Source organism: Halichoerus grypus, chromosome 7, assembly GCF_964656455.1.
Source record: "Halichoerus grypus chromosome 7, mHalGry1.hap1.1, whole genome shotgun sequence".
In the NCBI taxonomy this organism is placed as follows: domain Eukaryota; kingdom Metazoa; phylum Chordata; class Mammalia; order Carnivora; family Phocidae; genus Halichoerus; species Halichoerus grypus.
Window position 1 is genome coordinate 61,208,757 of NC_135718.1, and position 21,146 is coordinate 61,229,902.

Genomic DNA, 21,146 nt, shown 5'->3' on the forward strand with positions numbered 1-21,146 from the left:
TAGGTGGGAAAGGTTATATAATTTATAGCAAACTGGTGGCTTTAAAATATATAGATAGGATACTAAAGTTTGTTTATTTTTAGGTCACTAAAGTTTATAGGTAAAATTCTAATGAGGTATATCTGATCTGTCTATAATACTGTGATATTACATACTAATATTAAAGTTTTAGGTAAGTCACTTTATGTGAAGAAAAATTGTGTTCTTAAGTGAAATTTGGTAAGTAACCATATTCTTACTTATACCCACACTGCTACATTTACTCATTTTCAAAAGCAGTGGAATGGAGTTGTATTTTAAGAGGGAATTAGGTTGTAGAGTTGGCAATAACAGGGAAAAAAATGCATCTAATCAAATTAACTCAACTTTTTATTTTTCTTCATGGATGTGGAATTTTCATTGCGTTTGTAATTTTGAAATCCTAATTTTCATCACAAAACTTTGTGACTGTCCTCCATTCAGCTTTTAATCTGACTTGAGGGAGAAAAGTTTAAGTGCTTGCTGAAGTTAAAAGAACTGCTTTACTTAGATTTCTTAGCATTCTTCTCTCGCTCTCTCTCTTATCCAGGCACAGGCTTGCATAGATCCTCTACCATTATCTCCTGATACCATTTTTTGTCTCCTAGCAAAGCAGGAAAAAATAGGTTCAGCATAAGGCAGCTGTGAAGGACTTTTCTCCCACCAGCAGGGAGTTTAGCTATTTTACTAAATAAATCTAAGATTTACTCCTTCCCAGTAGTTGCAACTGTTTACATAAAATGTTCCTACAATATGAGATTGTGTCTCTATTTTGTAAGACTCTGGTGAGGAAACTCATGTTAAAAATCTATACATATTAAGCTAGAACACGTTCATTTAAAAAATGTTATTTAACAGAGGTAAATTTATTTCATCCTTAACATATTTAAGATGGCAAAACATAAATCAAATAACCTATTTTGGTATTCAGCACCAAAACTGTTTAAGTCCCAACAGTGCTGTCAAATCAAAATATTGAAGAGTGCTTGTCTTTGACCTATTTTTCTATTATCTCTTTCATGTAAATACACAAACACATATATTGAAAGATGAGACTAAGTATTTGGAAATTATGTATCTTTCAGTGTGCCTGGTTACAATGGGTTAAGTCTTAAGATAGCTCTGAACTAGTAGTAAGTCTTCAATCATAATTTATTTAGCAAGTTTCTGTGATTATTATTTTGATAGTGTATCTTTGTGTTGTGGTCTTTTTCTTCTTTTTTAAAATTATATCATCCAGAATATACACTATTCTTTAGTTTAAAAAAATATGTTTTTATCTACTCATGTAACTACCACCCAGATCAAAATATAGAATGTTTCTAACACACCATCCTTACCCAGTTACCCCTTCCCAGTCTATACTGCTCCTCCTCTATTCCACTAATTCTGTCACTATGGATGAGATTTGCCTATTGTTGAACTTCAGGGGCACCTGGGTGGCTCAGGCTGTTAAGCGTCCAACACTTGATTTCAGGTCAGGTCATGATCTGGGATTGAGCCCCACATTGGGCTCCACACTCAGTGTGGAATATGCTTGAGATTCTCTCTCTCCCTCTGCCCCCCACCCCCTGCTTGTGTGTGTGCTCCGCTCTCTCTCAAAATAAATACATCTTCAAATAAGTGGAATCAGGCAGTGGCTTTTTTTCTTTTTTTAATGCAGTGGCTTTTAAACCCTATAATATCTGTGAAATTCCTGATCTTAGTTTTCCAGGGCTGCAGTAACACATCACTGCAAACTTGGTGGCTTAAAACAGTAGAAATTTATTTTCTCAACTCTGGAGGTCAGAGTATGAAATCAAGTTGTTGGCAGGGCCACGCTCTCTCCCTAGGCTCTAGAGGAGGAGAATTTTTTCTTACCTTTAAAGGGAAGCATGAGGGGCGCCTGGGTGGTCAGTTGTTAAGCGCCTGCCTTCGGCTCAAGTCATGATCCCAGGGTCCTGGGATCGAGCCCCGCGTTGGGCTCCCTGCTCGGCAGGAGGAATTGGTGGAATCTTTAGGGTTTGCTATATATATATATATATATATATATATATATATATATATAGTATCATATCACCTGCGAATTGTGAAAGTTTGACTTCTTCCTTACTAATTTGGATGCTGTTTATTCCTTTTTTTCATCTGATTGCTGTTGCTAGGATTTCCAGTACTGTGTTGAATAAAAATGGGGAGAGTGGACATCCTTTCTTGTTCCTGACCTTAGGAAAAAGGTCTCATTTTCCCCCATTGGGTATGATGTTAGCTGTGTGTTTTCTTTTTTTTTTTTTAAAGATTTATTTATTTTTATTTATTTATTTTTAAAGATTTTATGTATTTATTTGAGAGAGAGAGACACAGCGAGAGAGGAAACACAAGCAGGGGGAGTGGGAGAGGGAGAAGCAGGCTCCCCGCGGAGGAGGGAGCCCGATGTGGGGCTCGATCCCAGGACCCTGGGATCATGACCTGAGCCGAAGGCAGACGCTTAACGACTGAGCCACCCAGGCGCCCCAGCTGTGTGTTTTCATATTTATTATGTTGAGGTATATTCCCTTGAAACCTACTTTGTTGAGGGTTTTTATCATGAGTGGATATTTACTTTGCTAAATGCTTTTTCTGCATCTATTGAAATTATCAATCATATGGTTCTTATCCTTTCTCTTGTTGGTGTATTGTAGCACATTGATTGACTTGCTCATCTTGAACCACTCTTGCATCCCAGGAATAAATCCCCTGATTATGGTGAATGATTTTCCTTCCCTCCCCCCCTTTTTTTTTAGATTTTTTATTTTTAAGTAAACTGTATACCCAACATGGGGCTCAAACCCACAACCCTGAGATCAAGAGTCACATGCACTACTGAGTGAACCAGCCAGGTACCCCTCAGAATGATTTTCTTAATGTATTGTTAGATTTGGTTTGCTAATATTTTGCTGAGGATTTTTGTATCTATGTTCATCAGGTATATTGGCCTGTAGTTCTCTTTTTTTGTGGTATCTTTATCTGGTTTTGGTATCAGGGTGTAATGGCTGACTTTGTAGAATGAAATTGGAAGTTTTCCTTCCTCTTCTGTTTTTTGTAATAGTTTGAGAAGGATAGGTATTTAACTCTTCTTTAAATGCTTGGTATCATTTAGGGTGCCTGGGTGGCTCAGTCGGTTGAGTGTCTGCCTTCAGCCCAGGTCGTGACCCCGGCTTCCTGCTCAGCAGGGTGTCTGCTTCTCCCTCTACTCTTACCCCCTGCTCGTGATCTCTCTCTCTTTCACTCTCTCTCAAATAAATAAAATCTTAAAAAAAAAAAAGGTGTTTGGTAGAATTCACTTGTGAAGCCCTCTGGTCCTGGACTTTTGTTTGTTGGGAGTTTTTGATTACTGATTCAATTTTATTGCTGGTAATAGGTCTGTTCAGATTTTCTATTTCTTCCTGATCAGTTTTGGTAGGTTATATGTTTCTAGGAATTTATCCATTTCTAATAGGTTGTCCAGTTTGGTGGCGTATAAATTTTCATAATATTCTCCTATAATCCTTTTTTTTTTTTGTGGTTTCAGTTGTTATTTCTCCTCTTTCATTTCTGATTTTGTTTCATTGAGTCCTCTCTCTCTTTTTCTCTCATGATTCTGGCTGGAGGTTTATCAATTTTGTCGATCTTTTAAAGAATCAGCTCCTGGTTTTATTGTTCTATTGTGGTTTTTTAAGTTTCTATATTATTTATTTGTGCTCTGATCTTTATTATCTCCTTTCTTCTGTGGGCTTGGGTTTTGTTTGTTCTTTTTCTTAGCTCCTTTACCTGTAAGGTTAGGTTGTTTATTTGAGATTTTTCTTGCTTCTTGAGGTAGGCCTGTATTGCTATAAACTTCCCTCTTAGAACCGCTTTTGCTGCATCCCAAAGATTTTGGACTGCTGTGTCTTCATTTCATTTCTTCCCATGTAATCTTTCATTTCTTTTTTTATTTCTTGGTTGACCCATTCATTCTTTAGTAGCATGTTATTTAACCTCTAGTTGTTTGTGCTCTTTCCAGGGTTGTTTTTTGTTTTGTTTTGTTTTGTTTTGTGTTTTGGTGATTGACTTCTAGTTTCATAGCATTGTGGTTAGAAAAGATGCGCGGTATGACTTTGATCTTTTTGAATTGTTGAATCTTGTTTTGTGGCCTAATACATGATCTCTTCTGAAGAATGTTCTAGGTGCACTTGAAAAGAATGTGTATTCTGCTGTTTAGGATGGAATGTTCTGAATATATCTGTTAAATTCATCTGGTCCAGTGTGTCATTCAAAGCCAGTGTTTACTTGTTGATTTTCTGTTTGGAGGAAGGCTGGCCTGGGAGGATCCACAAAACGTGGGTGGGCGGGGCATGCAATTTTAACAAGGTATGCACAGGTCTTACTTAGGAGGGGTCCTCCACCACCCGGCTGAGATCCCACAAAGCACAGGGGTCAGGAGATGCAATGTTGGCAGGTTTGCTTTGGTCTTCCAGGTGAGGGACCTGCAGCTCCAGGACTGAGGCAAGTGTGACTGTAAAGGGCAGATCCACCAAAGTCTGGGGGGCGGGGCTTGGTGTAAGCAAGTTAAGTAGTTGAATGTTGGTATTGTGCTGGTTCCTGCAGGTGGCTGTGTGTTTATGCTGGTGGGCGGAAGAGGGAAATAGTGCCTGCCAGCTCCTTTGTTCCTGGAGGAGTCTCCCAGTGATCTCTTCTCCTTTGGGACAAGCTCTCAGATTAGTAAATCACTCTACCTCCCATATGCCCTAGGCATTTTTCAGACTGCTGCCACACTATATCTCTGTGGTTATTGTGCTTTTTAATGGCAGGTACTCCGCTTCCTGTTACCCTCCATGCTTTCCAAGAACTGAGCTGCTCGGTTTTATAAATTCTAGGCTTTAAGTCCCACTGATTATAAGAACTAAGGAAATTCGGCCCCTCTAGATTTCAAAGCCAAATGTTACGGGGATTTGTCTTACCCATGCAGGCTTCCCAGTGTCATAGTCTGTTTCTCTCCCTTCTCCACGCCAGTGGGTCCCAGACGGTCCTGCAGGCTGTTTAGCTCCCCACCCGTCTTGATGTGGCCTCTTTTTTACCTTTAGTTGTGGAGTTTATTCTGCCAGTCTTCAGGTCACTGGCTTATTTACACTGATGTTTGTGTTACCTAGTTGTATCCATGGGAGGAGGTGAGCTTAGGGTCCTCCTACTCCTCCATCTTCCCAGTTTCTCCCAGTATATTGTTTTTCTTTAGAAAGAAGGTGCTAACTGAAGGAAGGGCAGTATGATATGTTGGAAAGATTATTAGAAGTTTGGACTACTAATCTGTAGTCCTGGCTCTGTTATTAACTACGTACATGTCTTTGGATCCTTATGGAATATGTCTCCAATTTTTCATATGGCCCTTGGTATTTGCAATGATTGTCAAATTCACAAATACCATCAGTTTCATACCTGTTCACCTACCTTCCTTTCCTTCAGGAACACCCTGAACTTTCTTTTTTTTTCTTGGTACATTTTTTTATTTTATAAATGTTAGCCTATATTAGACTAAGTTGAGATTAATAAAAGATGTGTTGATTTAAGAGAGATTCATAATTGTGTTGAACTTTGGATGCTTTTTTGTTCATTTACCAAGTTCATTTCTTAAGTTCTTGTTTTTTTTTTAAAGATTTTATTTATTTGACAGAGAGAGAGAGAACACAAGAAGGGGGAATGGGAGAGGGAGAAGCAGGCTTCCCGTGGAGCAGGGAGCCCGATGCAGGGCTCGATCCCAGGACCCTGGGATCATGACCTGAGCCGAAGGCAGACGCTTAACGACTGAGCCACCCAGGCGCCCTATTAAGTTCTTTTAACAAGTAATTTCCTATGCACAGAAGCCATGAAGTATGTGTGATTAAATTTGTGCCTGGGTGAAGTAACCTGTTGTTTTATGTGCTAGCCTTTTGGAGTCATTCATTAATAGTTAAACATATTAAATCTGGAATAGGCCTACTGCTCATTGATTTCTCTGATAGATATTTGATAGTACTTCCAGGCATTCAGAAAGGGGGCTGTGAGACTTTTTACTGTTTCCTGAGGTTAAGACTATTCCTTATGTGATCTATTTTTTTTTTTTTCACTTATTCAGACAGTATTTTTTTTTTTTTTAAAGATTTTATTTATTTATTTGAGAGAGAATGAGAGACAGAGAGCATGAGAGGGAGGAGGGTCAGAGGGAGAAGCAGACTCCCTGCCGAGCAGGGAGCCCGATGCGGGACTCGATCCCGGGACTCCAGGATCATGACCTGAGCCGAAGGCAGTTGCTTAACCAACTGAGCCACCCAGGCACCCCAGACAGTATTTCTTGATGATGAACTGTGTGCCCAGTACTGTGTTCCTAAGCATCCCAGACAGTTCCATCATTCTTAGAGCATTCTGTCTGTAGTGTTTTTATATGTAAGAAGGTTTCAGTTATAAGTGAGTCCTCGATGGCCATGCTTTTGAAATGCTAACAATAGTTATTAAACTTTAGAGATTTCTGAAATTAATATGCATGAGAGGAGGGAACATTAAAAACAAACATATAACAATTATGTTTCCAAAATATCAAGAGTAGATAAAAATGTAAAAACTAGATAAACTTGTATCCTACCATACTTACAATACAGTTACAATATTGATTAGATGGATACCTGATGTTTGTATTATCATAAGTATATAAACACTATTTTTGACTACCTACTTTAGTATATACTGACTTAATTTTTTGAAAAATATTTTATATATTATATAATAATGGTCTTGCATTTCCTCCCTTTATTTAGTTTTCTATATACTTGTCACTAATTTAATCCCCAAATTATATAAAATCTTTTCAGTACATTCAAGTATGTATATTAGGTATCCTGTCCATTTTATCTTCTTTACGTAATCTTTCCTGGAGACTTTATAACTGTACTCTCCAGACCTCTTGTGATCTTGTTTTGCCATCATACTGGTGATTCCCTTGCCTCTTTTTTTTTTGATTGGATTCTTTTCCTGGGTTCCATGTCTTAGTGGAATATATCATTTAGTAATCTCTTTAAAAAGTATTGTCGGGGTACCTGGCGTGCTCAGTTAGTAAATAATGCAGCTCTTGATATAGGGGTCGTGAGTTTAAGTCCCATGTTGGGGACTTAACTTACTTAAAAAAAAAAAAGTATTGCCCCCAAAAAAGATACTTTTTTTTGATGGCCTGTTTATTTCATTGATTTGTAATTTTTTTTAAGATTTTATTTATTATTTTTTTTCCCATTTCCACTGACCATTTATTTTAATCCTGTGCTACAGCAAAGAATCCAGCTACTCAACATTAGATGCATCCTGGGTCAGGTTTCCATCCTGGTACTTCCTCCATATCTTTGGACTTTAGAGCAATTACTCTGATTTGGGCCAAGATAATGCCGCAGACCAATAAGATTTTATTTTATTTTATTTTATTTATTTAAAAAAAAATTTTTTTTAAGATTTTATTTATTAGAGAGAGAGCACGAGACTGGGGTGAAGGGCAAGGGAGAAGCAGACTCCCCGCTGAGCAGGGAGCCCCGATGTGGGACTGGATCCCAGGACTCTGGGATCATGACCTGAGCTGAAGGCAGACGCTTAACTGACTGAGCCACCCAGGCACCCCTTAAGATTTTATTTTTTAAGTAATCTCTACACACAATGTAGTGCTGGAACTTATAACCCCGAGATGAAGAGTCACATGCTCTACCAACTGAGCCAGCCAGGTGCCTTGAAAGGATCTGTATTTAAGCTCAAACTTGACACATATCTGATTGGATATAGAATTCTGGATTAGAGATTGGAAATGATTTTTCCTCAGAATTTTGAAAGCATTGATCTAATGTCTTCCAGATTCTGGTGTTGCTTTTAAGAAGTCATGCAGTTTTGCTTTTTAATCTTCTATATGAAAGAAGAAGGTGGGATCTTCTCTTTTTGTTCTTTGAAATTTCACAATGACATTCCTAGATCTCTTCATCTGAATGCTTATTAGCTTTTTAGGAGTTGCTTTTCAGTCTGGGAACTTTGAGTTTCAGTTCTCGGAAGTTTTCTTGAATTATTTCTTTAGTTCCCTCTTTTGTGTGTTTTTTTCTCTCTCTATCAGAACTTTGTTTTACGATATGGGACCACATTGGTCCTCTTTCTACAATATTTTTTTTCTCCCATATTCTTTTTGTTGTAGTTGGAAAATTTTACAACTTTATATTCTAAATCTTCTATTGAGTTTTTTCATTTCTGCCATCATAGTTTAATTTCCTAAAGTGTTTTTGTTTTCCAGCAAAGTTATTTTTTGATAGCTTCCTATTTCTGTATTTTGATTGTTAAATTTATCTTATTGAGAATAATAATATTAGGGTTTGGCGGGGGTTGTTGTTGTTTTCTTCTCCTTTCAGAGTCTTCTTGTCTTCCAGTCACTTTTTTCTCTGTGTATAATTTAGTCTAGAAAAATTTGGCATTTTTCTCACATGAAATGTATGATGATTCTGACTACTCAGATTTAATAGCTTTAACACTTAAAAAACACCTGGGGAGCTCTGAGCAACATGGGCAGGGTTTGTTGACTGTATTTTTACTGTTTGGAGATCAGACTGCTTTTTTAGGGAATAACTAATGTCTGTATTTAGGTGTCTTTTATGTTAAACTGGTCAGGTTTCCCAGAGATATCTGCCAGTCTTTTCCCTCTCAAAGTTTATACCCATTGAGGTAAACAAACAAACAAAACTAGGCATTGCAGGAGGGGTTTGGTTCTTTGTAACTTTCACTTGATTTTCCTGTTTCAGTAGCAGTCTCTGTCTTCAACTTGCTTTAATATGCTCCCTTATTCATAGACCCTCCAATAACCATTTCCAGGGGAAACAAACCTCCGTTTCTCCAAAGTGAAAGAGGAGGCAGTTGCTAGGCTAGAGCCAAGGAGAGATCTGTGTGTCTAGCTGCTGCTTAAACATACTAATATTATTTTTCTTATTAGTGCTTTCCCCTGAACTAATATTAAACCATTGTGGGCTTCTGGGGCGCCTAGATGGCTGAGTGCGATAGTCGTCTGACTCTTGATTTTGGCTCAGGTCATGATCTCAGGGTGGGCGTGGAGCCTCCTTAAGATTCTCCCTCAAAAAAAATAAAAATAAAAAACAAAAACATAATAAAAAAATGAATAAATAAAGAACCATTGTGGGGGGGGGCGCCTGGGTGGCTTGAGTTGTTAAGCGTCTGCCTTCAGCTCAGGTCATGATCCCAGGGTCCTGGGATTAAGCCCCGCATCGGGCTCCCTCCTCGGCGGGAAGCCTGCTTCTCCCTCTCCCACTCCCCCTGCTTGTGTTCCCTCTCTTGCTGTCTCTCTCTCTGTCAAATAAATAAATAAAATCTTAAAAAAAAAAAAAAAAGACCACTGTGGGCTTCTGTGTTGTAAATTGGAGTGTTTATCAGCTTTCCCAAATTCTGGCTTTAGCTTAACCTTCTTTTATTTCATGAAGTCAGCTACCACTGCTATTGCTGTTATTTAATATTAGTTGATTCTGCTCATTTTTTAGTCTGTTGAAATTTATTGGAGTCTTCATTTTATCATCCAACATGTTAATTATTATTCTTAACTTTGCATCCTGTTGAGTCAACTGAGTATCTTGATTGAAGTATGAGGTTCAAGCCCTGTGGATTACTTTTGAAGACATTCAATCGCTTTTACTTTAGTTCTTGGTTAATACTGTAAATTGTGTGTATGGTTTTTTTTTTAATCCAGCTATGAGTACCAAGTTATCCTATATTATTAATGAGCTTATATAGTTTTTATTTTATTCCTCAAAGTATGTTCAGGATCTTTCCCTACAATATTAGAATTTTAAAAATCTAGTGTATTAGTTACACTAGCCTCCCTAAAAAGAAGAAATTTATCAATAAAAAACTTAAGATCACTGTAGTGAAATAAAATTTGCTCTTGGTATAACCTTTTTTCTTTTTTTAGTGCTTATAAGCCAACTTACAAGTAATCATTTTTGTACTTTGGATATAGATCAACGTTAATGGATCGTCAAGAGCCTTTTCAACTCAAAGGGTCTTTGATACATAATTTTCTAAGAAAAAAGTTTCTCCATTTCCCAAATCAGTGCATTTTAGAAATTATTTTCTTATGATGTTTTACAGATTATACACATTAGAGTTGCATGTCTAATTCAGACCTGTGATTATTTAGGCTCTGTAGACAAAAACTAGTTTACAAAGTTAGCTAGGTATTCTCTTACTGTCGTCTTTTCTCATTTCAACTTCATTTACTTTTTAACTATGTTTCTTCTACCTTTTCCAGTTTTCTACTCAATTCTCCTTGGTGGAGAAGATGGATGCAAAAAAGGAGGTGTGAGTAGTTCTTTATTCTCTCTGCATCTGTTAACATTACATCATCTTTCCCATGCAGTATTCCTGTTTCTTCTTGGTTCGTCCTCTTACATTTATACAACCAGTAGGCCTGTTTGGTTTTCCTTTGTATCACTTATAAAATTTAGTCTATTCTGAAAATATTATAAGTAAATAAGGTTTATGATATTAATTCATAAATATCTTTAGTTACATTTCCCTCCTTCCATTATTTATATATGTCCTTTTAAAATCTGACATCAGAAAACTCTATATTAGCCATATTGTTTCACTCACTCATCAACTTCATTTATTCAGTCCACTGACATTTATTAAGTTCCCAAAGTATATCAGGCCCTGAGAAATAAGATATTGATATTACTTTTACTATTAGAGTTCATACTTTCATAGGTAATATCTCCTCCCATTTCTTATTAGAATTATTCATATTTATATAATTAAAATTGTAACTTTTGCTTTTTGGTCTCCAATTCACATTGTTGAGTACGCTTTTCTTTTTTGGAGCTATGTGTGGTATTATAAAAGTAGATTTAGGTTTGAGTTCTGGCTCTGCCAAATGTTAACTGTGTAATGTTGGATAAATCACTTAATCTTTCTGGATTTTACATTTCTCAGCTATAAGATGTACTTAGTATCTACTTCATAGGGTGAATTGAGAAGATTTAGATGTTAAAAATGAATTGAAAGGAGTGTATGTATATGTACTATATAAACTTCTTAAATTTAAGGAGCTATACTGTGGTATTTTTATAAGGATTGCTATCTAGATATTTACTGCAATCTTTTTGAAATATGGTTGTAAGCCTCTTTGGAAATAAGAACTGTATCATATTGATCCTTATCCATTGCAACTAGTAAATAGCAATGACTCATACTTTTGGATTGAATTTCCTAAGAAATGGACTTAAAACAGGGCTTAATAAAGTTCCTATATCTTTTCATATATATGTACTACCTCTTGGTCACAATTCTGACATAACAGTGACAAATATGTGTACACCTGATAGCATAGCTTCAAAATACCTGAAGTAAAATTTTACAGAATTACAGAAATTACATATAGGTAATTTTGCAGTCATAGTTGAAAATTTTAATACCCTTCCTATAGCAGTTGGTAGAATAACTACATAAAAAGCTAGCAAACACATTGAAGATTTGACAAACATTCTCGTTCATCTTGATTTAATTGATATTTATGGAACACTACACTTCATGCTGCAATAATACACTTTCTTTTCAAGTACACATGGTATATTTATCAAGAGACCATATGCTGGGTCATGAAATAATTCTAAATAAATTTAAAAGGATGGAAATAACACAAGACTATGTTCTTGGACCATAGTGGAGTTAAATTAGAATAATAAAAGTATGATGTCTAGGAAAAACATTCAAATGTTTGGATATTAGACAATACCCACAATTTGTGGGTCAAAGAAGAAATCACAAGGGAAATTAGATGTCATTTCGAAAATGAAATGACACACATATCAGAATGTGTAGATGCATCTTCAGGGTTTAGAGAGAAATTTATTTCTTTAAATGCTTGTATTAGAAAGGATGGAAAATAAAATCAGTGACCCAGGGATTTACCTTAAGAGAGAAAAATAAGAGCAAATAAAACTCAGCTATGAATATGGCAGGAAGTAAAGATAAGAGTAGATCAATGTGGGTCTCCTGGGTGGTTCATTCGGTTAAGCATCCAAGTCTTGATTGCGGCTCAGGTCATGACCTCAGGGTCATAACATCAAGCCCTGTGTTGGGCTCCACGCTGGGGGTGGAACCTGCTTAAGATTCTCTCTCTCCCTCTCCTCTGCCTCTCCACCCACAACAAAGAATACATCAATGAAATAGTCTATAAAAGGGAAAAAGTGAACAAAACTATACAGAGGTAATAGTTTTCACCTGTCAGATTCTTCCTCATTTCACCTTTCCTTTCAAATCGGCAGCATACTACCCATTTGGTGAGACTGTGGAAGATAGGCACTTTCTCACAGCTTGTCTATTAGAATACAAAGTAGTACAACCTCGTATATTGGGAAATTTGACATTATCTAGCTAAATTAAATATTCATTTACTCTTTGATCTAGTAAATCTCACTCCTGGGGATATATCCCAAATATAGAGTGGCATAAATACAAAATGACATATGAACAAGGCTACATTCATTGTAGCACTGTTTGTAGTAGCAAAAGACTGAAAGGACACAAGTATTAGGATTCTGATTGCATAAAATATTTATTATTATCCAGTGGAGTATTATATGGGTGTAAAAGCAAATGAAGAGCATCTTTTATGCCTTGATAGCCAATTAATATTATTATGCAGTAAAACTAATAAGGTACAGAAAAGTTCATAAAGTATGTTACTGTTTAAATATATTTGTATATATGCACATTTCTAATTTTATTTTTTTTTAATTTAGGAATTAATAAAAAAAAAACTATTCCACTATAGGGAACTGAAATAGAAGGAATAGCTAGAGTTCTGCAAATATATCTTATTTTCTAGGTGTGATGTTGAAACCATGTAAATGTTTTACATAACTCTAAAACAAGTTTTAGTTATTTAAAAAACAACCCTAAAAGTGAAAGCAAAATGAAACAAAGAAGCCTAAGTGGTATAATTGTAGGAAGGAACTATTTTAAGTGACTTTAAAACACCATAATTTGATTATACATGCCGGGTGGATTATACCCCGAGGACAGAAGAATAATATAAAAACCTTAAATGGTTTTCATTAATCGTAGTGTTGTTATTATTATTTCCAAATTGTTGTATATATATTGTGCAACAAGGGAAATGATTTTAATTATGTTGGTGACATTGTATAACAAGAATCACATATAGTATGGGAGAAGAAAGAGAAATACAAGATCACAATTTTTAAACAATCTGTAGAATTTTATTTGGAAGTATCAGTATAAAGTTATACTAACTTACCACAGTAAAAGGTGTAGATAAAATGCCAATTCAGGAGAAATGAGCACTCCTTAGAACCCAGACTGTTGTTTCTGAATGCTGTTTCCCATTGAAAAGTACCAAAGTTCCTTGGGTTGGGTATATGGTTGATTTCAGGTCTGGGGCAAGAGATGGACAAGATGATCCTGGGATATTTTGTTATACCAGAAGCAGGAAAGCTATTAAAGACTACTAAGGTCTGTCTAAAAGACTCAGAAACTAATTGAAGAGGCTCTCACTGGCCAAAGATGGGGAAATTTGACAATAATAGAAATAAACAACTGCAGTAATTTGGAGCGTGCTACATTTACTTAAATATAACAGTTTATAATGATCCCTCCCCTAAAAAACACATTCTCACTGTTTACCATTCTGGGAGGTTAAAATACTAACTCATTTCAAAAACTCATAAAAACCAAGTGTTTATTCTTCCTTTTCTAAACAAAGTACTTCTTGGAAACCAAAGATTTCATGAGAATTTTCACTTACTAGATATATTACAGATACTAAATAATGAAGGCATGATAAAATTAGAATGTCATTTCTTTGCAGCTCTCAGTGAAATACTGCATTTAGGCATTGTTCATCGTTGGCTGCTATTGTCTGTCACAGATACAAGGCAATACGCATATGCCCCTTGATGAAACATGGTACCACATATGAGGTTGTCTTCTCTATGAATTCTGATTTTGATTAAGACTCTAAATTCCACAATTACAGAAAATTACAAGGACAAGAGGAACATGTTTAAAAATGCCTCAGGGGTATAGTCAGCAAAATACAGGTAATTGAAGACTGCATGGGACAAGTGACTTCACTTTTTTAACAAAGACATTGCAGGAGGAAAAGAGGTAAAACCTTCATGTCAATGAGTTCCAGTAAGTGGAACTTATTATGATCTTAATTTGAACAAACTGAAAAGGAAAAAAAGGTCTATGCTGGGAAACTTGAATACTGACTGATAATATTTTTGCAGAATTAATATATTTTTTAATTGAAACAAGATTGACCATGAGATAAAAATTGTTAAAGCTGGGTAATGGGCACATGGGAATCCCATTATGTTACTGTCTCTACAAAAAAATTAGATTTTTCAAAATAGCTTTTCATATACAGGCATACCTCAGAGATACTGTGGAATCAATTCCAGATCACTACAGTATAGTAAATATTGCAATAAAGTGAGCCAAATGAATTTTTTGGCTTTCCAGTGCATATAAAAGTTACATTTACACTGTACTGTAGTCTATTAAGTGTGTAATAGCATTATGTCTAAAATAAACAATGTTCATGCCTTAATTTTAAAATCCTTTGTCGCTAAAAAATGCTAACCATCATCTGAGCTTTCAGCTAGTTATACTCTTTTTGCTAGTAGAGGGTCTTGCCTCATTGTTGATCGCTGCTGACTGATAAATAGGGTGGTGGTTTCTGAAGGATGGGTGACTATGGCAGTTTCTTAAAGTAAGATAATGAATTTGCTACATCTATTGACTCTTCCTTTCAGGAAGGATTTCTCTAGCATGTGATGTTGTTTGATAACATTTTATAGTAGAACTTCTTTCAGAATTGGAATCCGTCCTCTGAAACCCTGCTGCTACTTTATCAACTGAGTTTATGTAATATTCTAAATCCTTTGTTGTCATTTCAGCAGTCTTCACAGCATCTTCACCAGGAGTAGATTCCCCCTCAAGAAACCTTTCTTTGCTCATCCATAAGAAGCAACTCCTCATTCATTCAGTTTTATCATGAGATTGCAGCAATTCAGTCCCATTTTCAGGCTCCACTTCTAGTTCTTTTCCTGTTTCTACCACATCTGCAGTTACTTCTTGAACCCCTCAAAGTCATCCGTGAGGGGGGGAATCAACTTCTTCTGAACTCCTGTTAATGTTGATGTTTTGACCTCTTCCCATAAATTACAAATGTTCTTGATGGCATCTAGAATGGTGAATTCTTTTTTGGAAGGTTTTCTATTTACTTTGTCCAGATTCATCAGAGGAATCACCGTCTGTGGCAGCTATAGCCTTATGAAATGTATTTCTTAAATAAGACTTGAAAGTCAAAATGACTCCTTGATCCATGGGCCACAGAATGGATGTTATGTTAACAGATATGAAAACAACATTAATCTTGTCCATCTCCTTTAGAGCTCTTGAATGACCGGGTGCATTGTCAATGAGTAGTAATATTTTAAAAGGAAATTTTTTTCTGAGCAGTAGGTCTCAACTGGGGGCTTAAAGTAAAGTAAATGGTGTTGTAAACAGATGTGCTGTCATCCAGGCTTTGTTGTTCCATTTATAGAGCAAAGGCAGAGGAGATTTATCATAATTCTTAAGGACCCTAGGATTTTCAGAATGATAAGTGAGCATTGGCTTCAATTTAGTCACTACCTGCATTAACCCCAAACAAGAGAATCAGCCTGTCTTGAAAGGTTTGAACCCAGGCATTGACTTCTCTCTAGCTGTAGAATACGTCTTAGATGGCCACTTTGCTGTTTTGCTTACATGAAAATCTGTTGTTTAGTGTAGTCATCTTCATTAATTATCTTAGCTAGATCTTCTAGAAAACTTGTCATATTCTTCTAGATAAGTTCTTGCTGCTTCCTTCACCTTGTACTTTTATGTTATGGAGATGGCTTTTTTCCCTTAAACCTCATGGACCAACCTCTGCTAGCTTCAGACTTCTGCAGCTTCCTCACCTCTCTCAGCCTTAATTAGAATTGAAGAGAGTTAGGGCCCTGCTCTGGATTAGGTTTTTTTTTTTTTTTTTTTTTTTAAGATTTTATTTATTTATTTGTGAGAGAGAGAATGAGAGACAGCACGAGAGGGAGGAGGGTCAGAGGGAAAAGCAGACTCCCCACTGAGCAGGGAGCCCGATGTGGGACTCGATCCCGGGACTCCAGGATCATGACCTGAGCCGAAGGCAGTCGCTTAACCGACTGAGCCACCCAGGCGCCCCTGGATTAGGTTTTGGCTTCAGGAAATGTTGTAGCTGTCAGGGAATGTTGTAGCTGGTTTGATCTTCTATTCAGACTACTACAGCTTTCTTCATATCAGCAGTTAAGGATTTTTTGCCTTGATATTATTCATGTGTTCACTGGAGTAGCACTTTTAATTTCCTTCAGAGATTTTTTCCTTTGCACTCACAACTTGGCTAGCTGGCACAAGAGGTCTAGCTTTTGGCCTGTGTTGGCTTTTGGCATGCCTTTCTAGCTAAGCTTTATCACTTCAGGCTTTTGATTTAAAGTGAGAGAGGTGAGTGACATTTTTTCACTTGAACACTTAGAGGCCATTGTAGGCTTATTCATTGGCCTAATTTCAGTATTATTGTGTCTCAGGGAATAGGGAGACCTGAGGAGAGGGAGAGAGATAGGAAAATGGCTGGTTGGTAGAGCAGACAGAACCTACACAACATTTATTGATTATGTTCTCTATCTTACATGGTGTGGTTTGTGGTACCCCAAAACTATTAATGCTAGTAACATCAAAGGTCACTTATCGCAGATCACCATAACAAATGTAATAAAATGAAAAAGTTAGAAATATTCCGAGAATTACCAAAATGTGACAGAGACCTGAAATGAGCAAATGCTGTTGGAAAAATGACATCAATAGACTTGTTCCACTCTGGGTTCCACAAACCTTCACTTAGTTTAAAAAAAAAAAAAAAAAGGCAATATCTGTGAAGTGTATAAAATGAAATATGCCTGTATACAAAATGAGAGCCATTAATCTAGCATACTAAGTAGTTGAAGAATTATTTATGAACTTATATTGTAGGTTTCACTCTATTGTGGTAGAGCCATAGATTAAAAGATGAGATCAGTAAATAATAGTGATTTTCATTTGAAGGACTTTGTTGTGGTAATTTATTAAGTTCAGGAATTACATTTGACCTAATAAGAATTAAGAAATCAAAGCAATTCTTATTAATAAGGCTTGATAGAAGGAAAAATCCATTCCCTGAATTTGCTGAAAAAATGCATACATTTGAATCCAGTCTTGTAAAATCTTCTACTAAAAATAGAAATTTTATGAAATGGAGATACAGTATGCATACTAGCTGCTCCTCTCCTACAACCCCCCCCCCCCCCATCCTAGGGTAAGTCCTGAGGTGTAGCGGAAGACATACTTAATACTCTGTGCTCCAGTGCCCCCTTGTGCCTATTACGAAAGGCACCAATAGTTTCTACTGCAAAAATTGGGATATACATTCTAAGAGCTCTCTGGAAACAAAACATTGCAAGCTTATAGATAGGGTTCCATATTGTAAACTTTCTGGGCCCAAGAATTATGTCCTTTTGATTTCAGGATATGATCTTCTATTAATGCTTTCTCTTTCCACAGAAGCTGCTTCATTAGCAGTTACATGGCATTTGGGAAGTATGTAGTACATGTATATTTAATCTCAGTTTTCAGTGTTTTTATTTTATTTTTATTTTTTTTCAGTGTTTTTATGTATCTTTCCTTACCCTTACCTCCCTTTTAAAAGTAAAAAAAGGCAAGTGTGGAAATGGATATGTCAGAGGACTCGCTAAGAAGGGTTTTTCCTTCTCTCTCAAGGAAAAAGAATCCTGGGATCAATCTGTGCCATGATAATGTGGTATAACTGTAGACATTTTTGGCCTGCCAGCATATTAGGAGATAGCCTACATTTGAAGTTGCCATCTCATTCTTCTGTCCTTTACCCTTAAAGGCATATAAGACTTTGTAGTATAATTCCAGTGAGTATAATACTATTATATCATTGCCTTTAGGAGAAGGGAGTGGCTTGGTTTTTTATGATGATCATTTGTCCTTCTTTTTCAGTTAAATTCTCTACTTACAGCTTGTTTTTTTTTTTTTTTTAAGATTTTATTTATTCATTTGAGACACAGAGATATAGAGAGAGAGCATGAGCAATGGGAGAAAGAGAAGCAGACTCCCCGCTGAGCCAGGAGCCCGATGTGGGGCTCGATCCCAGGACCCTGGGATCATGGCCTGAGCCGAAGGCAGACGCTTAACCATCTGAGCCACCCAGGCACCCCTTACAGCTTGTTTTTTTTTTATGTTATGTTAATCACCATACATTACATCATTAGTTTTTGATGTAGTGTTCCATGATTCATTGTTTGCGTATAACACCCAGTGCTCCATGCAGTACGTGCCCTCTCTAATGCCCATCACCAGGGTAACCCATCCCCCCACTCCCCTCCCCTCTAGAACCCTCAGTTTGTTTCTCAGAGTCCATAGTCTCTCATGGTTCGTCTCCAACTCCAGTCTCCCCCCCCCACCTTCATTTTTCCCTTCCTACTATCTTCTTTTTTTTAACATATAATGTATTATTTGTTTCAGAGATACAGGTCTGTGATTCAACAGTTTCACACAGTTCACAGCGCTCACCATAGGGGTGTTAAAGTCCCCCACTATTATTGTAGTGTTGTCGATGTATTTCTTTGCTTTTGTTATTAATTGGCTTATATAATTGGCTGCTCCCACGTTAGGGGCATAGATAGAATTGTTAGATCTTCTTGTTGGATAGACCATTTAAGTAGGATGTTGTGTCCTTCCTCATCTCGTATTATAGTCTTTGGTTTAAAATCTAATTTGTCTGATATAAGGATTGCCCAGCTTTCTTTTGGTGTCCGTTAGCATGGTAAATGGTTTTCCACCCCCTCACTTTCAATCTGGGGGTGTCTTTGGGTCTAAAATGAGTCTCTTGCAGACAGCATATCGATGGGTCTTGTTTTTTTATCCAATCTGATAGCCTGTGTCTTTTGATTGGGGCGTTTAGCCCATTTACATTCAGGGTAACTATTGAAAGATATGGATTTAGTGCCATTGTATTGCCTGTAAGGTGACTTACTGTGTATTGTCTGTGTTCCTTTCTGGTCTATGTTGCTTTTAGGCTCTCTCTTTGCTTAGAGGACCCCTTTCAATATTTCTTGTAGGGCTGGTTTCGTGTTTGCAAATTCCTTTAGTTTTTGTTTGTCCTGGAAGCTTTTTATCTCTCCTTCTATTTTCAGTGTTTCTTAATTAGAGTAAAATTTACCTTTTCTTTGGTCAGCAGTTCTGAGGACAAATGCATAGTGATGTAACTATTACCACAATCAACATGTAGAACAGTTCAATCACTTGGCCACAAAATTTCCTTTTGCTATCACTCCTTTGTAGTCAAACCTTTAAATCCCTTCCATTCTTCTTAACCCTGGACAACTAATAATTCTCAATCGTTCTTGTTTCGACTTTCACTGAATGTCATATGAAGAGGATTATACAATATGTATGTAGCCTTTTGAGTCAGGTTTCTTTCAGTTATCTAAAAGCATTTGAGATTTATCCATATTTTCGTTTGTTCCTTTTTATTGCTGAGGAGTATTTCATTATATGGGCGTACCATGGTTTGTTCCTCCATTCCCAATTTGTGTTGTTTCTAGCTTTTGTCTTTTAAAAATAGAACTGCTATATGCATTCATATTCAGATTTTTGTGTAAATGTAAATTTTCATTTCACACGACTGAAATTTTAGCCACTCTAGGTATGTAATGGTATCTCATTGTGGTTTTTATTGGCATTTCTCTAACGACTAATTATTTTGAGTATCTTTTCATGTGCTTATTTGACATCTGTATATCTTCTTCGGTGAAGTATCTGTTCAAATCTTATCCCGTGGTTTTTGATTAGTTTTCTTTTTGTTGAATTTTTTAAGTTTTTTGTATATTCTGGACACTAGTCTTTTTTCAAATGTTTTATTATAGTCTGTGGTTTATTCTTTCATTTTCTTAAAGTCTTCCACAAGAAATTTTTTTTTTAAATTTTGATGACATCTAATTCATCACATTTTTTCTTTTATGGTCTGTGCTTTTGAAATCCTTTCTAAGAATTTTTTGCCTAACCCAAAGTCAGGAAGAATTTCTTCAAAAAGTGTTACCTTTTATGTTTAAGTCTGTAACTATTTGGGTCTAATTTTTGTATATAGTATGAAATATGGATTGAAGTTCATTTTTTTGCACATGAATGTACAATTATCCCAGCAGCATTTGTTGAAAAGAATATCTCCTTTGAATTGGATTTTCATTTGTCAAAAATCATTTACCAGTTTTATATTGATTCTGTTTCTAGATTTTATTGTCTTGTATTGATTTGTGTGTCTATGTTTTTGGCAATATCACACTCTCTTTACTATATTACTATAGCTTTATAGTGAGTCTTGAAACCAAACAGTGTGAGTCCTCCAACTTTTTGTTGTTCAAAATTGTTTGTGCCCTTCCCATGTAAATTTTAGAGTCTGCAAAAATTCTACAGGGATTTTGATTGGAATTGCATATAGATCAATTTAGGGAAGAATTTACTTTTTAATATTGAGTCTTTCAATTAATGAACACAGTGTATCTGTCCATGTATTGGGACCTTCAGTTTCTTTTATCAGTGTCTTAACAATTCTCACATACATATCCTAAACGTATTTTAAATTTCTCCATATATTGTCTATTTTTTATTATCTTAAAATACTGCCAGCTGTTTTGATTAGGACCAGGAGTATGCAGCATTATACATGCTCTTCCCAAGACTCCAGCAATCAAAGAACCTCTCTCAGGTTTCTGGGTTCTGGTGCTTAGTCTCAGCTTCAGTCAGAGGTCATTCTTTATCAAATTAGATTACTGGCCCGCCCTAATAGAAAGAATCCTTTGTATATTTTTTACTTCTTTTAAGGATATAGGTATATTTAGTCAGTATATTTAGTCAGAATATATATACAGCCTCAAAGGTACAGATTTTTTTTTTTTTGAGATAAGGGATATTCCTCATATATTTTTCTCATATTTTTAAACTCATACTTTTATCTGCAAGAG

At 36.1% G+C, this 21,146-nt stretch overlaps 1 protein-coding gene across 5 annotated transcripts in view; it reads left to right on the plus strand.

Annotated features, from left to right (window-relative positions):
- The window catches only part of JMJD1C (jumonji domain containing 1C), a 338,429-nt gene that overhangs the window by 102,350 nt on the left and 214,933 nt on the right, over window positions 1–21,146 (plus strand). For 2 of the 5 annotated variants that reach the window (XM_078077662.1, XM_036086486.2), the window contains exon 1: window positions 10,322–10,338. The exons of 2 other annotated variants lie outside the window; for them this stretch is intronic. Coding sequence is in view for 1 of the 3 variants with exons in the window: in XM_078077663.1 (XP_077933789.1) it covers window positions 10,289–10,336 (48 nt within the window). In the remaining 2 variants the exon portion in view is untranslated. Of the gene's footprint in view, window positions 1–10,288; window positions 10,339–21,146 lie in introns of those variants that run through there. One more of the 5 variants, XM_078077663.1, reaches the window with a different exon arrangement.